At 48.2% G+C, this 22,540-nt stretch overlaps 1 protein-coding gene across 1 annotated transcript in view; it reads right to left on the bottom strand.

Moving 5' to 3' along the window:
• Positions 1 to 14,525: 14,525 nt before the first annotated feature.
• The window catches only part of ARHGAP29 (Rho GTPase activating protein 29), a 163,660-nt gene continuing 155,645 nt past the window's right edge, over positions 14,526 to 22,540 (bottom strand). Inside the window, exons 36-37 of the mRNA XM_056526663.1 lie at positions 20,362 to 20,448; positions 14,526 to 15,842 (exon numbers count right to left, since the gene is read on the bottom strand). Coding sequence (XP_056382638.1) covers positions 15,010 to 15,842; positions 20,362 to 20,448 — 920 coding nt within the window. The 3' untranslated portion in view covers positions 14,526 to 15,009. The remainder of the gene's footprint in view (positions 15,843 to 20,361; positions 20,449 to 22,540) is intronic.

Raw genomic sequence — 22,540 nt, 5'->3', positions numbered from 1 at the left:
TGGTATTGGGCAGGGGATGGGCAGTGCCTGGTTTCCCCCAGACATGATGCTGCCCCCACCATGATCACTGTAGTGATAGTATTGGTCAGGTGATGGGCAGTGCCTGGTTTCCCCCAGACATGATGTTGCCCCCACCATGATCACTGTAGGGATGGTATTGGGCAGGTGATGGGCAGTGCCTGGTTTCCTCCAGACATGATGCTGCCCCCACCCTGATCACTTTAGGGATGGTATTGGGCAGGTGAGGGCAGTGCCTGGTTTCCCCCCAGACATGATGCTGCCCCCACCATGATCACTGTAGGGATGGTATTGGGCATGTGATGGGCAGTGTCTGGTTTCCTCCAGACATGATGCTGCCCCCACCATGATCACTGTAGGGATGGTATTGGGCAGGTGATGGGCAGTGCCTGGTTTCCTCCAGACATGATGCTGCCCCCATCATGATCACTGTAGGGATGATATTGGGCAGGTGATGGGCAGTGCCTGGTTTCCTCCAGACATGATGCTGCCCCCACCATGATTACTGTAGGGATGGAATTGGGCAGGTGATGGGCAGTGCCTGGTTTCCTCCAGACATGATGCTGACCCCACCATGATCACTGTAGGGATGGTATTGGGCAGGTGATGGGCAGTGCCTGGTTTCCTCCAGACATGATGCTGACCCCACCATGATCACTGTAGGGATGGTATTGGGCAGGGGATGGGCAGTGCCTGGTTTCCCCCAGACATGATGCTGCCCCCACCATGATCACTGTAGTGATAGTATTGGTCAGGTGACAGGCAGTGCCTGGTTTCCCCCAGACATGATGTTGCCCCCACCATGATCACTGTAGGGATGGTATTGGGCAGGTGATGGGCAGTGCCTGGTTTCCCCCAGACATGATGCTGCCCCCATCATGATCACTGTAGGAATGGTATTGGGCAGGTGATGGGCAGTACCTGGTTTCCTGTAGACATGAAGCTGTCCCCACCATGATCACTGTAGGGATGGTATTGGGCAGGTGATGGGCAGTACCTGGTTTCCTGTAGACATGAAGCTGTCCCCACCATGATCACTGTAGGGATGGTATTGGGCAGGTGATGGGCAGTACCTGGTTTCCTCCAGACATGATGCTGCCCCCACCATGATCACTGTAGGGATGGTATTGGGCAGGTGATGGGCAGTACCTGGTTTCCTGTAGACATGAAGCTGTCCCCACCATGATCACTGTAGGGATGGTATTGGGCAGGTGATGGGCAGTACCTGGTTTCCTCCATATATGATGCTGCCCCCACCATGATCACTGTAGGGATGGTATTGGGCAGGTGATGGGCAGTGCCTGGTTTCCTCCAGACATGATGCTGACCCCACCATGATCACTGTAGGGTGATATTGGGCAGGTGATGGGAAGTACCTGGTTTCCTCCAGACATGATGCTGCCCCCACCATGATCACTGTAGGGATGGTATTGGGCAGGTGATGGTCAGTACCTGGTTTCCTCCAGACATGATGCTGCCCCCACCATGATCACTGTAGGGATGGTATTGGGCAGGTGATGGGCAGTGCCTGGTTTCCTGTAGACATGAAGCTGTCCCCACCATGATCACTGTAGGGATGGTATTGGGCATGTGATGGGCAGTACCTGGTTTCCTGTAGACATGAAGCTGCCCCCACCATGATCACTGTAGGGATGGTATTGGGCATGTGATGGGCAGTGTCTGGTTTCCTCCAGACATGATGCTGCCCCCACCATGATCACTGTAGGGATGGTATTGGGCAGGTGATGGGCAGTGCCTGGTTTCCTCCAGACATGATGCTGCCCCCATCATGATCTCTGTAGGGATGGTATTGGGCAGGTGATGGGCAGTGCCTGGTTTCCTCCAGACATGATGCTGCCCCCACCATGATCACTGTAGGGATGGTATTGGGCAGGTGATGGGCAGTGCCTGGTTTCCTCCAGACATGATGCTGCCCCCACCATGATCACTGTAGGGATGGTATTGGGCAGGGGATGGGCAGTGCCTGGTTTCCCCAGACATGATGCTGCCCCCACCATGATCACTGTAGTGATAGTATTGGTCAGGTGATGGGCAGTGCCTGGTTTCCCCCAGACATGATGCTGCCCCCACCATGATCACTGTAGGGATGGTATTGGGCAGGTGATGGGCAGTGCCTGGTTTCCCCCAGACATGATGCTGCCCCCATCATGATCACTGTAGGGATGGTATTGGGCAGGTGATGGGCAGTACCTGGTTTACTGTAGACATGAAGCTGTCCCCACCATGATCACTGTAGGGATGGTATTGGGCAGGTGATGGGCAGTACCTGGTTTCCTCCAGACATGATGCTGCCCCCACCATGATCACTGTAGGGATGGTATTGGGCAGGTGATGGGCAGTGCCTGGTTTCCTCCAGACATGATGCTGCCCCCACCCTGATCACTGTAGGGATGGTATTGGGCAGGTGAGGGCAGTGCCTGGTTTCCCCCCAGACATGATGCTGCCCCCACCATGATCACTGTAGGGATGGTATTGGGCAGGTGATGGGCAGTGCCTGGTTTCCCCCAGACATGATGCTGCCCCCACCATGATCACTGTAGGGATGGTATTGGGCAGGTGATGGGCAGTGCCTGGTTTCCCCCAGACATGATGCTGCCCCCACCATGATCACTGTAGGGATGGTATTGGGCAGGGGATGGGCAGTGCCTGGTTTCCCCCAGACATGATGCTGCCCCCACCATGATCACTGTAGTGATAGTATTGGTCAGGTGATGGGCAGTGCCTGGTTTCCCCCAGACATGATGTTGCCCCCACCATGATCACTGTAGGGATGGTATTGGGCAGGTGATGGGCAGTGCCTGGTTTCCTCCAGACATGATGCTGCCCCCACCCTGATCACTTTAGGGATGGTATTGGGCAGGTGAGGGCAGTGCCTGGTTTCCCCCCAGACATGATGCTGCCCCCACCATGATCACTGTAGGGATGGTATTGGGCATGTGATGGGCAGTGTCTGGTTTCCTCCAGACATGATGCTGCCCCCACCATGATCACTGTAGGGATGGTATTGGGCAGGTGATGGGCAGTGCCTGGTTTCCTCCAGACATGATGCTGCCCCCATCATGATCACTGTAGGGATGGTATTGGGCAGGTGATGGGCAGTGCCTGGTTTCCTCCAGACATGATGCTGCCCCCACCATGATTACTGTAGGGATGGAATTGGGCAGGTGAAGGGCAGGGCCTGGTTTCCTCCAGACATGATGCTGCCCCCACCATGATCACTGTAGGGATGGTATTGGGCAGGTGATGGGCAGTGCCTGGTTTCCTCCAGACATGATGCTGACCCCACCATGATCACTGTAGGGATGGTATTGGGCAGGGGATGGGCAGTGCCTGGTTTCCCCCAGACATGATGCTGCCCCCACCATGATCACTGTAGTGATAGTATTGGTCAGGTGACAGGCAGTGCCTGGTTTCCCCCAGACATGATGTTGCCCCCACCATGATCACTGTAGGGATGGTATTGGGCAGGTGATGGGCAGTGCCTGGTTTCCCCCAGACATGATGCTGCCCCCATCATGATCACTGTAGGAATGGTATTGGGCAGGTGATGGGCAGTACCTGGTTTCCTGTAGACATGAAGCTGTCCCCACCATGATCACTGTAGGGATGGTATTGGGCAGGTGATGGGCAGTACCTGGTTTCCTGTAGACATGAAGCTGTCCCCACCATGATCACTGTAGGGATGGTATTGGGCAGGTGATGGGCAGTACCTGGTTTCCTCCAGACATGATGCTGCCCCCACCATGATCACTGTAGGGATGGTATTGGGCAGGTGATGGGCAGTACCTGGTTTCCTGTAGACATGAAGCTGTCCCCACCATGATCACTGTAGGGATGGTATTGGGCAGGTGATGGGCAGTACCTGGTTTCCTCCATATATGATGCTGCCCCCACCATGATCACTGTAGGGATGGTATTGGGCAGGTGATGGGCAGTGCCTGGTTTCCTCCAGACATGATGCTGACCCCACCATGATCACTGTAGGGTGATATTGGGCAGGTGATGGGAAGTACCTGGTTTCCTCCAGACATGATGCTGCCCCCACCATGATCACTGTAGGGATGGTATTGGGCAGGTGATGGTCAGTACCTGGTTTCCTCCAGACATGATGCTGCCCCCACCATGATCACTGTAGGGATGGTATTGGGCAGGTGATGGGCAGTGCCTGGTTTCCTCCAGACATGATGCTGCCCCCATCATGATCACTGTAGGGATGGTATTGGGCAGGTGATGGGCAGTGCCTGGTTTCCTCCAGACATGATGCTGCCCCCATCATGATCACTGTAGGGATGGTATTGGGCAGGTGATGGGCAGTGCCTGGTTTCCTCCAGACATGATGCTGCCCCCACCATGATCACTGTAGGGATGGTATTGGGCAGGTGATGGGCAGTGCCTGGTTTCCTCCAGACATGATGCTGCCCCCACCATGATCACTGTAGGGATGGTATTGGGCAGGTGATGGTCAGTACCTGGTTTCCTCCAGACATGATGCTGCCCCCACCATGATCACTGTAGGGATGGTATTGGGCAGGTGATGGGCAGTGCCTGGTTTCCTGTAGACATGAAGCTGTCCCCACCATGATCACTGTAGGGATGGTATTGGGCATGTGATGGGCAGTACCTGGTTTCCTGTAGACATGAAGCTGCCCCCACCATGATCACTGTAGGGATGGTATTGGGCATGTGATGGGCAGTGTCTGGTTTCCTCCAGACATGATGCTGCCCCCACCATGATCACTGTAGGGATGGTATTGGGCAGGTGATGGGCAGTGCCTGGTTTCCTCCAGACATGATGCTGCCCCCATCATGATCTCTGTAGGGATGGTATTGGGCAGGTGATGGGCAGTGCCTGGTTTCCTCCAGACATGATGCTGCCCCCACCATGATCACTGTAGGGATGGAATTGGGCAGGTGAAGGGCAGGGCCTGGTTTCCTCCAGACATGATGCTGCCCCCACCATGATCACTGTAGGGATGGTATTGGGCAGGTGATGGGCAGTGCCTGGTTTCCTCCAGACATGATGCTGCCCCCACCATGATCACTGTAGGGATGGTATTGGGCAGGGGATGGGCAGTGCCTGGTTTCCCCCAGACATGATGCTGCCCCCACCATGATCACTGTAGTGATAGTATTGGTCAGGTGATGGGCAGTGCCTGGTTTCCCCCAGACATGATGCTGCCCCCACCATGATCACTGTAGGGATGGTATTGGGCAGGTGATGGGCAGTGCCTGGTTTCCCCCAGACATGATGCTGCCCCCATCATGATCACTGTAGGGATGGTATTGGGCAGGTGATGGGCAGTACCTGGTTTACTGTAGACATGAAGCTGTCCCCACCATGATCACTGTAGGGATGGTATTGGGCAGGTGATGGGCAGTACCTGGTTTCCTCCAGACATGATGCTGCCCCCACCATGATCACTGTAGGGATGGTATTGGGCAGGTGATGGGCAGTGCCTGGTTTCCTCCAGACATGATGCTGCCCCCACCCTGATCACTGTAGGGATGGTATTGGGCAGGTGAGGGCAGTGCCTGGTTTCCCCCCAGACATGATGCTGTCCCCACCATGATCACTGTAGGGATGGTATTGGGCAGGTGATGGGCAGTGCCTGGTTTCCCCCAGACATGATGCTGCCCCCACCATGATCACTGTAGGGATGGTATTGGGCAGGTGATGGGCAGTGCCTGGTTTCCCCCAGACATGATGCTGCCCCCACCATGATCACTGTAGGGATGGTATTGGGCAGGGGATGGGCAGTGCCTGGTTTCCCCCAGACATGATGCTGCCCCCACCATGATCACTGTAGTGATAGTATTGGTCAGGTGATGGGCAGTGCCTGGTTTCCCCCAGACATGATGTTGCCCCCACCATGATCACTGTAGGGATGGTATTGGGCAGGTGATGGGCAGTGCCTGGTTTCCTCCAGACATGATGCTGCCCCCACCCTGATCACTTTAGGGATGGTATTGGGCAGGTGAGGGCAGTGCCTGGTTTCCCCCCAGACATGATGCTGCCCCCACCATGATCACTGTAGGGATGGTATTGGGCATGTGATGGGCAGTGTCTGGTTTCCTCCAGACATGATGCTGCCCCCACCATGATCACTGTAGGGATGGTATTGGGCAGGTGATGGGCAGTGCCTGGTTTCCTCCAGACATGATGCTGCCCCCATCATGATCACTGTAGGGATGGTATTGGGCAGGTGATGGGCAGTGCCTGGTTTCCTCCAGACATGATGCTGCCCCCACCATGATTACTGTAGGGATGGAATTGGGCAGGTGAAGGGCAGGGCCTGGTTTCCTCCAGACATGATGCTGCCCCCACCATGATCACTGTAGGGATGGTATTGGGCAGGTGATGGGCAGTGCCTGGTTTCCTCCAGACATGATGCTGACCCCACCATGATCACTGTAGGGATGGTATTGGGCAGGGGATGGGCAGTGCCTGGTTTCCCCCAGACATGATGCTGCCCCCACCATGATCACTGTAGTGATAGTATTGGTCAGGTGACAGGCAGTGCCTGGTTTCCCCCAGACATGATGTTGCCCCCACCATGATCACTGTAGGGATGGTATTGGGCAGGTGATGGGCAGTGCCTGGTTTCCCCCAGACATGATGCTGCCCCCATCATGATCACTGTAGGAATGGTATTGGGCAGGTGATGGGCAGTACCTGGTTTCCTGTAGACATGAAGCTGTCCCCACCATGATCACTGTAGGGATGGTATTGGGCAGGTGATGGGCAGTACCTGGTTTCCTCCAGACATGATGCTGCCCCCACCATGATCACTGTAGGGATGGTATTGGGCAGGTGATGGGCAGTACCTGGTTTCCTGTAGACATGAAGCTGTCCCCACCATGATCACTGTAGGGATGGTATTGGGCAGGTGATGGGCAGTGCCTGGTTTCCTCCAGACATGATGCTGACCCCATCATGATCACTGTAGGGATGGTATTGGGCAGGTGATGGGCAGTGCCTGGTTTCCTCCAGACATGATGCTGCCCCCACCCTGATCACTGTAGGGATGGTATTGGGCAGGTGATGGGCAGTGCCTGGTTTCCCCCAGACATGATGCTGCCCCCACCATGATCACTGTAGGGATGGTATTGGGCAGGTGATGGGCAGTGCCTGGTTTCCCCCAGACATGATGCTGCCCCCATCATGATCACTGTAGGAATGGTATTGGGCAGGGGATGGGCAGTGCCTGGTTTCCCCCCGACATGATGCTGCCCCCACCATGATCACTGTAGGGATGGTATTGGGCAGGTGATGGGCAAAACAGTGACCTCCCGACCTACGATGGCCCCGACTTACGATAATTTCAACATGCGAAGGCCTCTCAGAGGCCATCGCATGTTGAAGGCAGCATGCCTTGTTGTTTTGCGCGTCTCATTGTGTTCCGGGGGTATAGTCGTGCGCACAATGCGCTGTGAACCCTTTGATGTCCGTGACGTGAGGGGTAAGTGCAGATCTTATGGTCACTTGAACACGACGAATGGTTCAGATGATGAGCAATTAATTAAGTGAAGGGGACAATAGAGGAGAAAGGGACAAAGGCCGCAGCCACAGGTCACATGCACGGGACGTTTTCCCATGACCCAGTCGCTCGCACTATAGGGTGGTGAATTCTTCCTTATGTCCCTAACTTATAGATAGCGGGGGGGGGGGGGGGGGGGGGGAGGGGGAACGTCTTCTGCAATAACATCTACGCAATTTCTATTCAGCTGAGTAATTTACATCACCCATAATAGGAGATATTTCAGTTCTCACTATCTCTGCTTGCTGCTAATTGGATCAAGTCTATAATGACTACAGCCGCCATCTTTATGCAAGTGAAATTGATAGTGGGATCTTAAAGGGTTACTCTGGTGCTCCAGCGCTAGGATGTCACACCACGCCCCCACCATTCATGCCTATGGGAGGGGGTGTGTCTACCAACACCACATAGACATGAATGGAGGGGGCGTGGCCGTGAGATCACAACCTCTGCCAAAGGAACCAGCCCACCGGAGCACCTGAAAGCTGAACTAATTTATGCAGGAAAAGTCATCAACTGCCGAGCCGACAAGTTCGTGACGAATCGAAATTTACTGTAAGTTCGCTCATCTCTAATCTTCACCAAAACAGAAGCACAAGAACACTCTTGTTTATTGATGAGCAACAATGATTGCTGCGGCGCCTACTTACACCTTCCTCAGGTCCAACGTGAAACACCTCCTGGCCTCCTGACACATTAAACCGTGGTACATTTTTAACATTGGAGTTTAAAGGGTACTCTGGTGGGAAAAAAAATTATTTTTGCAAATCAACTGGTGCCAGAAAGTTAAACAGATTTGTTTTTGTTGTTACTTCTATAAAAAAAACCTTAATAAAATCTTAATCCTTCCAGTACTTATGAGCTGCTGTATACTCCACAGGAAGTTGTGTAGTTCTTTCCAGTCTGACCACAGTGCTCTCTGCTGACATCTCTATCCATTTTAGGAACTATCCAGAGCAGGACAGGTTTGCTATGGGGATTTGCTTCTACTCTGGACAGTTCCTGACATGGACAGAGGTGTCAGCAGAGAGCACTGTGGTCAGACTGGAAAGAACTACACAACTACCTGTAGAGCATACAGCAGGTGTTAAGTACTGGAAGGATTAAGATTTCTTTTCGGAACCAGCTGAATTGAGAAAAATTTTTTTTCCACCGGATTACTCATTTAAAGGGGTACTCCGGCCCTGAGACATCTTATCCCCTATCCAAAGGATAGGGGATAAGATGTCTCACCGCGGGGGTCCCCCGCAATCTTGCATTCTCCACCCACCTGTTTGAGCTGCACGCTGCGGTGCCAGCTCACAAACAGCCGACTCCGCCCCCGTGTGACATCACCCCCATAGACTTGCATAGCAGGGGTGTGATGTCACACGGGGGCGGAGTGGTCACCACCCGGCTGTTTGTGAGCTGGCACTGCAGCGTGCAGCTCTAACAGGCGGGTGGCGAATGCAAGATCACGGGGGACCCCCGCGGTGAGACATCTTATCCCCTATCTTTTGGATAGCGGATAAGATGTCTCAGGGCTGGAGTACCCCTTTAATGCTGACTTGTATTACAAGAACGTCTGCATCAAAATAGATATACAAGAATACTCAATTTTATTATTCGACAGCGGGACGTGTTTCAGGAACTACTTGCACCTTCATCAGGTCCAACATGAAACACCTACTGGGGTCCTGATAAAAGAGTCTGTGGTAAAGGCCTTTTTAACATTTCAGTTTAATGCTGACTTGTAGTAAAGGAACGACTTCACCAAAACAAATGCCCAAGGCTAGGCTACTTGATTTTATTGATATGCAGCATTGGGCCAACGGGTTTTGGTACCAACTTGCACCTTCTTTAGGTAAAGCGTGAAACACCTCCTGGCATCCTGTCACATGCATCTGTGGTGCAGGCCTTTTTTAATGGTGGAGACTAACATTGAATTGTGGTGCAAGAACGTCCTCACCAAAACAGTTGCACAAGGCTACTTGATTTTTTTTTTTTTTTCTTTTGATGTGCAGCAATGAACAAACATGTTTCAGCACCTACTTGCACCTTCCTTAGGTCCAAAGTGAAACACCTCCTTGCATCCTGGTACATGGATTGGTGCTACAGGTCTTTTTAACATAGGAGTTTAATGTTGACTTGTACATGAAAGTCTTCACCAAAACAGATGCCCAAATCTACTTGATTTTATTGATGTGCGATAATAGGACGTGTTTCGGTATCTACTCACACCTTCCTCAGATCCAAAGTGAAACATCTGTCATCCTCAATCTGCAGTGCAGGCCTTTTTAATGGTGGAGATTAACATTGCATTGTAGCGCAAGAACGTCCTCCCCAAAACAGATGCACAAGACTATTTACGTGATATGCAGCAAAGGGCCAATGGGTTTTGCCAACTACTTACACCTTCCTCAGGTCCAACTTTAAACAGGTCTGCACTACAGATGCACAAATCAGAATGGCAGGTGGTGTTTCACATTGGACCAGAGGAAGGTGCAAGTAGGTGCCAAAACGCGTTGTCCTACATCAATAAAATGTTCTCGTACTACAATACAGTTGCCCCTTTTTATTCTTTTACTACAATTTCGGACTCCGCCCAGTAATCAGTTTCAGATGACAATATAATAAATCTGCTTCACGTTATTACAGTTTTTTTCAATACTACATAATAAAATAAAAACTCCAAATACTAATGTAATAAAATACTTTATATTTAATATGAAAAAAAAAAAATATTTTGTGCACAAAAACGCTTTTCATCTTAAATCGGAGAATATGGCTGATAGGTGAAAAAAAATCGTCCAGCACAAGCGGTAACAATCGGCCACAAGGGTAAAATTCTACATTTTAATAAGTTAAAAAAAAGAAGAAGAAAAAAAAAAAAAAGTAAAAAAAAATCAAATTATATAAACCATGAAACTGAGAAATAGGTTAAGAAGTTAATATATTTGAGTGTAACAGTTTAATCGTATATATAACAAAAAAATATATATATATATATTTATATTTCATACAAAATAAAAAACACTGTATACGCGGGCGACGGTCATATATTTGGTTGTATAAAGTGAACGCATTTACATGGTTTAGGCCAGTGATCTCCAAACGTTGCGAATCTACAACCCCCAGCATGCCCGGGCAGCCGACGGCTGCCCGGGCATGCTGGGGGTTGTAGTTTCGCAACATCTGGTTTAGGCTTTATTCAGAACTCGTGAATTCCCTGCTATATAAATATACAGTATATTCAATGTACACTGCGAACGTTGCGAAACACGGAGTAAAAGCTGCTGATTTACAACAAACTGTACAAAATGTAATTCTAGGCCGCGTCTGACTGCAGCCTCTACTTGCGGTAAAGGCGGCCATTTTTTTTTTTTTTTTGGACTGGTCCATTATGGCTTTGAGCTTTTATTTCATATTTGGGATGAAGCAACGGATACAATAAACAACAACAACACATAAAACATTACGGCTTATCATACGCACAAATACACGCTACGAATTACAGGAGAAACGGGAAAGACATTTCTGACGTGGTTTCCGCGTACGTAACATTTATAACCGGTCACATACGGACCATGGAGACTCTACGGGTGTGTTAGCAAATGAGAAGAGGAATCCGACTGGTTTCTAAGAATGATTCGACTTATTCATGAGTAAGGCTAGGTTCAGACTACGGAATTTCAGACAGAAATTCAGTCGTAAAATTTCCATCCGAAATTCCGCTTGCTAAAATGTCTAGTGTAGTGAATGGGTTTCACACTTCGGAATTTGTGAAGCGGAAAATCCGCTTAGAAATTTCCGCCTGAAGAAATGTGGTGCTCTTTCTTCAGGCGGAAATCCGCACGGAACACATTGCAGTCTATTGGAGACTGCAGTGTCCGCGCGGTCCTAGCGCCGACTGATTCAGCCGGCGCAGGCCGCACTTGGAATCTCCGGGCGGAAATTTTCCGCCTGGAGATTCCGTAGTCTGAACCTAGCCTAAAACATAGGCAGTCTGTGGGAGTGTTAGTAAATGAGAAGAGGAATCCGACAGGTTTCTAACACTCCCACAGACTGCCTAGTTTTTACTCCTGAACACATGAATAAGTCGAATCATTCTTAGAAACCTGTCGGATTCCTCTTCTCATTTACTAAGAATGATTTGACTTATTCATGTGTTCAGGAGTAAAAACTAGGCAGTCTGTGGGACTGTTAGCAAATAAGAACATGAATCCGACAGGTTTCTAAGAATTATTTGACTTATTCATGTGTTCATGAGTAAAACATAGGCAGTCGTCACATGCACTTTTTTTTTTTTTTTTTGGTGGTGGGTTATTTTTAAAAACCAAAAGCCAGAAGGCTCAGAATGGAGACGTGTAAGTACTATTCCCTTTTTATACACTGAATTTTGGTAACAAAAAAACTGCAGGATATTTTACAAAGAAAAATAATGAATGACAATAATACTAATAATGCATGTGAAACCTACGGCTGAATTCACATTTGCAGTTTTTGAAGTGGATCCAGCAGGAAGTAGTAGCCTATATCTTACTTAACATTTCCTCTTTCTTTCGAATCCACTTCTGAATTTGGCTCAAAATTTTTTTTAATGAAAAAACTGACATAAAAACCTAATTTTTTGATGCAGAATTTTTATTTTTCCTTTTAGCCAAAATCAGAAGTGGATCCTAAAGTAATAGGAAATATGAGAGGAGGCCTTAGTCTTTTTTTGTGGGATTCACTTTGGCATATATTTTTCTAATAAAAACAATGTTGTTCTTGCAAAAACATTAAAGGGGTTATCCAGGAACAGAAAAACTGCTAATTTCTTTCAAAACCAGGAAGTCACAGCGCCACATCTGTCCTCAGGTTGTGTGAGGTATTACAACTTGGCGCTGTTCACTTCAATGGAACTGAGCTGCAATACCGCAAACAACCTGAGGACAGGGGGTGGCGCAGTTTGAGAAAGAAATTTGGCGTTTGTATAATCCTGGATGACCCCTATAAGGAACTGTATGAGCCATTTTCATATTACTCTACAATTCCCACAGATTCCAAAAGTACCCCCCCCCCCTTCCTCCCACTGATATAGGGGGGTGAAGCAGCCACTTCTTCTGATCCCAAGTGCTGGACCCCGTCACTTTTATCCTTATATGTCAAATGTGGGAAAAGTCTCCTTTAAGGGTAACCAGTCTCTGAACATCGCGTCCGAGCAGGGGGAAGCTGAGCAGGATCATCTCTTCTTCTTATTATATCTGGTTTTAGGAGTCCAGTGGGCGGTCCCAACCGGTGATTGACAGCTACCTTTGTATGGCACAGTCACACGGGAAGGGTTGTCAATCCCTAAGAGTGTGCTGAGAATAGTCCAGTGGGTGGTCTTAAAGGGGTACTCTGGTGGAAAACTTTTTTTTTTTTTTTAAATCAACTGGTGCCAGAAAGTTAAACAGATCTGTAAATTACTTCTATTAAAACATCTTAATCCTTCCAGTACTTATTAGCTGCTAAATATTAGAAAGGAAGTTCTTTTCTTTTTGGAACACAGAGCTCTCTGCTGACATCATGACCACAGAGCTCTCTGCTGACATCACAAGCACAGTGCTCTCTGCTGACATCTCTGTCCATTTTAGGAACTGTCCAGAGTAGGAGGAAATCCCCACAGCAAACATATGCTGCTCTTGACAGTTCCTAAAATGGACAGAGATGTCAGCAGAGAGCACTGTGGTCATGATGTCAGCAGAGAGCTCTGTTCCAAAAAGAAAATAATTTCCGCTGTAGTATTCAGCAGCTGATAAGTACTGGAAGGATTAAGATTTTTTTAATAGAAGTAATTTACAAATCTGTTTAACTTTCTGGCACCAGTTTATTAAAAAAAAAAAAAGTTTTCCACCAGAGTACCCCTTTAAGAACTCTTCTCAGCACACTCTTAGGGATTGACAACCCTTCCCGTGTGACTGTGCCATACAAAGGTAGCTGTCAATCACCGGTTGGGACCGCCCACTGGACTCCTAAAACCAGATATAATAAGAAGAAGAGATCATCCTGCTCAGCTTCCCCCAGCTCAGACGCGATGTTCAGAGACAGGTTACCCTAAAAGTTTTCCACCGGAGTACCCCTTTAATTAGGGATTAACAGTCAGTCATCCTTGTATAAGTGTTTGTTCACATAAAAGAGTCAAGTGGGTGGTGCCAATTAGAGATTGACAGTCATCCTTGTGTAATTGTTTACCGAGATGAGTCCAGGGGGAGGTCTTACTCAGGAAATGACAGTCATCCTTGTAGGTGTAGGTCCACCCACTAGACCAGTGGTCTCCAACCTGCGGCCCTCCAGCTGTTGCAAAACTACAATTCCCAGCATGCCCGGACAGCCAACGGCTGTCCGGGCATGCTGGGAGTTGTAGTTTTAAAACATCTGGTGGTCCGCAGGTTGGAGACCACTGGTCTAGTGGGTGGACCTACACCTACAAGGATGACTGTCATTTCCTGAGTAAGACCTCCCCCTGGACTCATCTCGGTAAACAATTACACAAGGATGACTGTCAATCTCTAATTGGCACCACCCACTTGACTCTTTTAATAGGACCTCCCACTGGACTCCTAAACCCAGAATCAGGATGAAATTTTATGAATAGATTGCAGGTTGTACGGAATATTTTCCTACCAAACACATATATATATATATATATCAATCTGCTCGTCTCCACCTGCTCTATAAAATGGCGCGGGCTACGTTCTTCATACAGAGACTGACGGTGCGGACGACAGTGATAAAAGGAAATCCCAAACCGATTTCCGTAAAATAAATACTAATATATGAAGCGGGGCAGATGCTACAGAACAATGGGTGTAAAATCTTCACCGAGAGGCGACCATCCAGGATCCTTCATATAAATCCCCGATTTCCTGACACCTCAGTAACCCCTTGTGTGCCGCCATCTTTTTTTTTTTTTTTTTTACCCCCATTTTATAGCGTTGGTCTTAAAAAAAAAAAAAAAAAAAATGTTAAGTGCATCGTCTCTGTAGAAATATCATTAAAGTGACCACAAAGAAACCGGCAACGGATGAAAACAAGAAATCTATACACACAGACGCGACCCATTAACCCCGCCCCCCGCGGCTTCGAAGGATACATTGCAGCTTTCATACAGCAAATGTTGCTGCTGTCGTACGAAAAAAAAAAAAAAAAAAAAGAAAAAACGCAAATACAATTTCTTCCGCTTTTACACAAATTTACACGAAGAGTTTGATCGGTATCTGAATACTGTATCTCGGTATAAATAAGAATCAAATTTAATCGCTACGGGCGCGGAACGCGCGCAAAATAGACTGTTCTGTATAGAAAAGCACTTCAGTGTTTTTTGTTTTGTTTTTTTTTCCAGTTAAAAAGTTTTTGTTTTTAATATATAAAAAAAATATGATGGCGAACATGGCACGTTGGGAGACGACGACCGTCCGCGGTCCCGACGCTACACGAAATGCGCCTCTCTGTGTTCCAGTTCCTGCATGCGTTTCGGCCTGAGTCGAGGAAACGTTGGCTTTGCGTCCGTCGGGGGGCTATCCTCCGTTTTTTGTACGTTTTTGCTCTGTCCCTGAATCTCGGCCGCCAGATCCGAGTCTGCGATTAGGTTGACGTTGTTGTTGTTGCTCTGACATTGCGCTTTGGCCAGAGACGTTGCGTCGCTCGGAGACGTCTCGTCGCTCGGTTTGGTTTTGTAAGATGGCGGCTTGTAGAAAGTCCCCGGCTGTAAAGTTCTCGGCGCCCGGTAAGTGGCCAGCAGATTGGGCTCTGTAGAGTTACCGTCCGCGGTTAGGGGCTTGAGCTGGGACGCGGAGGGGATTTTTGGCAGCGCGGTGGGCCCGGCGTCGTGCGCTCTTATCTCCTGCGGCACGTTGGTCATGATCATGGCCGTTCTGGGCGTCATGTCGTACAGCTTATACTGCTTGTCCCACATTTTGCGGTAGCTCTGCGAGTCGTAGCACGAGAGTCTGTGGCACGAGTTGACGGCGGTCGCGGCTTTGTTCTCCGAGACCTCTTCGATGATGGGACTTTGGCCAAGTTTGTCAGACGTGGCGACGCCCACATTCCTGGAATTCTCGTTCAGCACCGAGGGAGGAAGGAGACGGTCCACGGGTAAACTGACCGGGCGGATCACCGGCTTGGCGCGAGGAGCCCTCAGCTGAACTTTGGAGATTTGGCGATAAGATTTTACAGGTACGGAGAGGTTCGTTTTGGAGATGTCTTCGGAGCTGCTCCTCCTCACCGCGACGTCGCCCTCGGAGATGGTTTCCATGGAGCAATCTAAGAGAGGACAAGATGGAGTCATTATGGTTAAGGTCGTGCGACAGAATCCGAGGTCACAGAATTCTGCACAAATTTAATCGAAGACTTTATCATGAAGCTCAGTGGTCTCCAAATGTTGCAAAACTACAACTCCCAGCATGCCCGGACAGCCGTTGGCTGTCCGGGCATGCTGGGAGTTGTAGTTTTGCAATAGCAGGAGGTCTGCATTTTTGGAGACCACTAATGTAGCTCCTGGCTCAATGATCAACATTTTAAATCTAATATTATTTCTATTTTTGTTTTTTCCTGCCTCGGAATACAGAAAAGCAGAAGCAGCATGGAGGAGCATGGCAAGGGATAGGCTAGGGTCACACTACGCAATTTTCAGATGGATTTCGACTGCGGCCAGCACCGACCAAGTCAGCAACGGGGATTCTACTGCACCGGAATTTCCGATTGGAATTTCAAAGCGGAATACCACTCGGAAATTCCTTTGTGCGTATCCGGCCTTACTTTGCTTAAAGGGGTATTCCAGGCTAAACCATATATATATATATATCTCAACTGGCTCCGGAAAGTTAAACAGATTTGTAAATTACTTCTATTAAAAAATCTTAATCCTTCCAATAGTTATTAGCTTCTGAAGTTGAGTTGTTTTTTTCTGTCTAATAACTATTGGAAGGATTAAGATTTTTTAATAGAAGTAATTTACAAATCTGTTTAACTTTCCGGAGCCAGTTGATATATATATAAAAAAAAGTTTTGGTCCTGGAATACCGTATATACTCAAGTATAAGCCGAATTTTTCAGCACGATTTTTCGTGCTGAAAACACCTCCCTCGGCTTATACTCAAGTGAACTCTCCGCCCTCAGTGGTCTTGAACCTGCGGACCTCCAGATGTTTCAAAACTACAACTCCCAGCAAGCCCAGGCAGCCATCGGCTGTCCGGGCTTGCTGGGAGTTGTAGTTTTGAAACCTCTGGAGGTCCGCAGGTTGAAGACCACTGCGGCCTTCGACATCATCCAGCCCCCTCTCACCCCCTTTAGTTTTGCACTCTCCTCCGCTCGGCGGGACGTTAGGGTGCGCTGGTCCGGTGCTGCAGGACGGTCCGGTGGGAGGGATAGTCGTTCCGGGCTGTCCATCTTCACCGGGGGGGCCTCTTCTCCGCGCGTTCATAAGCAACGTCCCTGTGCGTCGTCGTCAAGGCAACGCCTCTATTCCGGGCCCGAAGCGCGGAGAAGAGGCCCCCCCGGTGAAGATGGACAGCCCGGAACGACTATCCCTCCCACCGGACCGTCCTGCAGCACCGGACCAGCGCACCCTAACGTCCCGCCGAGCGGAGGCGAGTGCAAAACTAAAGGGGGTGAGAGGGGGCTGGATGGCTGCCCGGGCTTGCTGGGAGTTGTAGTTTTGAAACATCTGGAGGTCCGCAGGTTGAAGACCACTGTAATCAAGACTTTGACAAGCGGTGATGATGAAGGGGTGGGGGGGGGGGCGGCTGATGACAAGGGGGGGGGTGATGACAGGGGGGGGGATGATGACAGGGGGGGGGATGATGACAGGGGGGGGATGATGACAGGGGGGGGGGGATGATGACAGGGGGGGGGGGATGATGACAGGGGGGGGGGATGATGACAGGGGGGGGGATGATGACAGGGGGGGGGGATGATGACAGGGGGGGGATGATGACAGGGGGGGGATGATGACAGGGGGGGGATGATGACAGGGGGGGGGATGATGACAGGGGGGGATGATGACAGGGGGGGGGATGATGACAGGGGGGGGGATGATGACGGGGGGGGGATGATGACAGGGGGGGGGATGATGACAGGGGGGGGGATGATGACAGGGGGGGGATGATGACAGGGGGGGGGATGATGACAGGGGGGGGGATGATGACAGGGTGATGATGATGAGGTTGTTAATGACAGGGGTCTGGATGATGACATGGGGGGGGATGATGACAGGGTGATGATGATGAGGTTGTTAATGAGGGGGTCTGGATGATGACAGGGGGGGGATGATGTATTTCCCACCCTAGGATTATAGTCGAGTCAATAACTTTTCCTGGGATTTTGGGGTGAAATTAGGGGCCTCGGCTTATATTCGGGTCGGCTTATACTCTAGTATACACGGTACTCCTTTAAAGGGGTACTCCAGTGGAAAAAGTTTTCTTTTTAAATCAACTGGCTCCAGAAAGTTAAACAGATTTGTAAATAACTTCTATTAAAAAATCTTAATCCTTCCAGTACTTATTAGCTGCTGAATACTACAGCAGAAATTATTTTCTTTTTGTAACACAGAGCTCTCTGCTGACATCACAAGCACAGTGCTCTCTGCTGACATCATGACCACAGTGCTCTCTGCTGACATCTCTGTCCATTTTAGGAACTGTCCAGAGCAGCATATGTTTGCTATGGGGATTTTCTCCTGCTCTGGACAGTTCCTGAAAAATGGACAGAGATGTCAGCAGAGAGCACTGTGGTCAGGCAGAAAGGAAATTCAAAAAGAAAAGAACTTCCTGTGAATCATAACAGCAGCTGATATGTACTGAAAGGATTAATATATTTTTTTATTTTTATTTTTTTAATTGAAGTAATTTAAAAATCTGTTTAACTTTCTGGCACCAGTTGAAAAAAATGTTTTCCAGTGGAGTACCCCTTTAAGTGGCCCAGAAAGGTGATTGAGACAGATAGCAGCGACCAAATAGACTACATATTCGACGGCCCCCAGTAATGTGACCAATCACAGAGCAGACCCCACCCCCCTCAATGTAGGCACCAAACACAAAATGATTGTCACCTCCCATTACATACATAACATTTTCAGGGCACAGTCACATTGTGTGATGCAAAAACACTTAAAAGGGGAACTCTGGTGGAAAACATTTTTTTTTAAATCTTTTTCAAATCAACTGGTGCCAGAAAGTTAAACAGATTTGTAAATTACTTCTATATAAAAATCTTAAAGGGGTTATCCAGGAAAAAACTTTTTTATATATCAACTGGTTCCAGAAAGTTAAACAGATTTGTAAATTACTTCTATTAAAAAATCTTAATCCTTTCAGTACTTATGAGCTTCTGAAGTTAAGGTTGTTCTTTTCTGTCTAAGTGCTCTCTGATGACACCTGTCTCGGGAAACGCCCAGTTTAGAAGCAAATCCCCATAGCAAACCTCTTCTAAACTGGGCGGTTCCCAAGACACATGTCATCAGAGAGAACTTAGACAAAAAAGAACAACTCAACTTCATCAGCTCATAAGTACTGAAAGGATTAAGATTTTTTAATAGAAGTAATTTACAAATCTGTTTAACTTTCTGGAGCCAGTTGATATATAAAAAAAGTTTTTTCCTGGATAACCACTTTAATCTTTCCAGTACTTATCAGCTGCTGTATGCTCCACAGGAAGTTGTGTAGTTCTTTCCAGTCTTACCACAGTGCTCTCTGCTGACACCTCTGTCCATATCAGGAACTGTCCAGAGCAGGAGAGGTTTGCTATGGGGATTTGCTTCTACTCTGGACAGTTCCTGACATGGACAGAGGTGTCAGCAGAGAGCACTGTGGTCAGACTGGAAAGAACTACACAACTTCCTGTGAAGTATACAGCAGCTGATAAGTGCTGGAAAGATTACGATAAAGTAATTTACAAATCTGTTTAACTTTTCTAGCACCAGTTTGTTTGAAAAATAATAAATCAATAAATAAACAAAAAACATTTTTTTTCCACAGGAGTACTCCTTTAAGGGGGGGGGGGGTACTCTGGGGTTATTTTTTTTATTTTTTTTTTTTTAAAGTTCAAAAGTCAGAATAAAAAACAATTCAGTTTTTCCTGGAGGTTTTGTTCTTTCATCGCCTCCCGCTGGGTCACTAAATGTCACCTCTGAAAGGGAACTCCGGTGCTTTCCAGTGACTGCAGGAGGTGATTAGAGTGATGCATTATGGGCCGAACATCAATAATGGAAATGAACCTTGATATCCTGGGGGATCTATAGGGTCGAGTCTCTCAGTGTTGCACAACTGTTTATATAGAGAAGGTGGCGATCTGGTGATGAATTATTAAAAAAAATTGGAACAGGAGTTAAAAAAAAATATATAAAAAAAAAATAAATTCTGGCGTTCCATGCTACGTTGCATCCAAAGGATAGGGGATGACTGTCGATGCGGGGCGGAGGCTCATGACATCACAGTCACACCCGCTCGTGATGTCACGGTCACGCCCCCTCAATGCAAGTCTATGGAAGGGGGCGTGACGGCCGTCACGCCCCCTCCCATAGACTTGCATTGAGGGGGCGTGGCTGTGACATCACGAGTCTCTGGCGCTGCACCCGACACTCTAAATGAACAATGGGGGCAGTAATGGGTCCCCAGTGGCATGACCCCCGCGATCAGACATCTTATCCCCGATCCTTTGTATAAGGGATAAGGATGTCTAGGGATGGAGTTCCCCTTTAAGTAATAAAGTAACACCTGCTCAAGGGATGGAATTGGTAAAAAATGGGGCAGAATTTTATGTATTTTACCACTCTTCTTGCTCTCACCTTGTTCATCTGATCCCTGCAGAGAGAAGACCGGACTGACCGCCTCCGAGGAGTCTCCGCGCTCTTCAGAGTCACTTAGATTGGTTTCTGTAAGACACAAAATGTCACAACTAAAAACTAAAAACACAGTGGGAAATGTATTCAGCCAAATTCCTGAGTCAGACAGAAAAGAAATCAAAAAAGAAAAGAACTTTCTCTCTAGTATACAGCAGCTGATAAGTACTGGAAGGATTAAGATTTTTAAATAGAAGTAATTTACAAATCTGTAACTTTCTGGCACCAGTTGAGATTTAATTTTTTTTTTTCCCAGTGGAGTACCCCTTTAATAACAGCTCATTGGCTGACAAGAATCATACAACATGTCATGTGACTCCACAGAAATGCTGAATGTGCTAAATGATTGCAGGATTACTACCTACACTTGAGTGGGCTGAGAGGTAATACCAAGAGCGGCCATGGACAAGAGGGGCGCTGTTTCTAGGGAGGTAATTTTCTTATGTCACACAATAAATAAAGGGGTATTCTCATCTCGGTAAAAGGCGGCATCACAACTGCCTTTCGCCTGTTTGTGGGTGCAGAGGTGAAAACAACTAAGCTGGACGTCTTTTGCACAAGTCCCACTAACATTAAAGCGCAACTCTCATCATTTTTTTACCCCCCCCCCCAGACTATAATGTTGTTCCTGACGACCATAAAGTGACTGCAGCCAATACCTTTATCGCTTCTCTTCCTTCTTTTATAAAGTCCTTTTATTCAGCGCACAGTCGGATAGGCGTGGCTTGGGGTTCGCAAAGCCCCGCCTCCGCCACGCCTATCCTCATATTCAGTGCTGGGACCGCTGTACAGTAAAACACAGCGGTCCACAACGAATCCAGTGCGCATGCGCCCCTCTCAGTCGTGTGCGCCGCTGCCCTGAATGCGCTCAGTGCGCATGCGCTATACTAGAGGCAGTGAATGAACAAGCTCTCTGCCTCTAGTATGTGCACAACCTGGAGCTGAAGAGGACAACAACAGGGAATTGTTTTATGTAGAATATGAGAGCCGGACGGGAGGGGCGCATGCGCTGTGGACCTCTTTGTCTTACTACACAGTGGTCCCAGCGCTGAAAGAGGATAGGCGTGGCGGAGGCGTGATGGAGGCGGGGCTTTGCGAACCCCAAGCCATGCCTATCCGACTGTGCCTGACCGCTGAATAAAAGGATTTTATAAGTTATAAAAGAGGGAAGAGCAGCGATAAAGGTATGGTCATCAGGAACAACATTATAGTAGTCTGGGGGGGGTTAAAAAATGATAACAGTTGCGCTTTAAAGGGGTATTCCAGGAAAAAAAAAAAATTTTTATGTATCAACTGGCTCCAGAAAGTTAAACAGATTTGTAAATTACTTCTATTAAAAAATCTTAATCCTTTCAGTACTTATGAGCTGCTGAAGTTGAGTTGTTCTTTTCTGTCTAAGTGCTCTCTGATGACACCTGTCTCGGGAACTGTCCAAAGTAGAAGCAAATCCCCATAGTAAACCTCTGTGCAGTTCCCGAGATCAGCAGAGAGCACTGTTCCCAGACAGAAAACAACAACTCAACTTCAGCAGCTGATAATTATTGGAAGGATTAAGATTTCTTAATAGATATAATTTACAAATCTGTTTAACTTTCTGGAGCCAGTTGATCTAAACAAAAAAGTTTTTTTCTGGAATACCCCTTTAATGTAAGTCGCATAAACGGGGTAACCCCGCAGGCTATGATCTTTACATAACTCCTGGAGTTCTCACCACTAGGGGGCGGGGCTAGGACAGAAGGGGTGGAGTTTGGATGGGGTCTTTGCATTCCTGGATGTTTTGGGGGCAGCCCCGGGGTAGGGGCTATTCTGGGATTATATGGGCAGCTCTGTAGCACCGTGCGGCACGTAATACATCATATAATATAAAACTATTATAATTGTCAGATTTTCCAGTCCCCAAATGTAGAATGAACTGATAAACATTTCTGAGATTCAGCCTTAAAGGGGTACTCTGCTCCTAGACATCTTATCGCCTATACAAAGGATAGGGGATAAGAGGTCTGATCGCAGGGGTCCCGTGCATTGGGTGCAGTGCCAGAGGCTCGAGACGTCACGGCTGCGTCCCCTCAATGCAAGTCTATGGGAGGGGGCGTGGCGGCAGCCGCCACGCCCCCTCCCATAGACT

Source organism: Hyla sarda, chromosome 6 (genome assembly GCF_029499605.1).
Source record: "Hyla sarda isolate aHylSar1 chromosome 6, aHylSar1.hap1, whole genome shotgun sequence".
Taxonomy (NCBI): domain Eukaryota; kingdom Metazoa; phylum Chordata; class Amphibia; order Anura; family Hylidae; genus Hyla; species Hyla sarda.
This window is presented reverse-complemented; position numbering and strand designations above follow the sequence as displayed.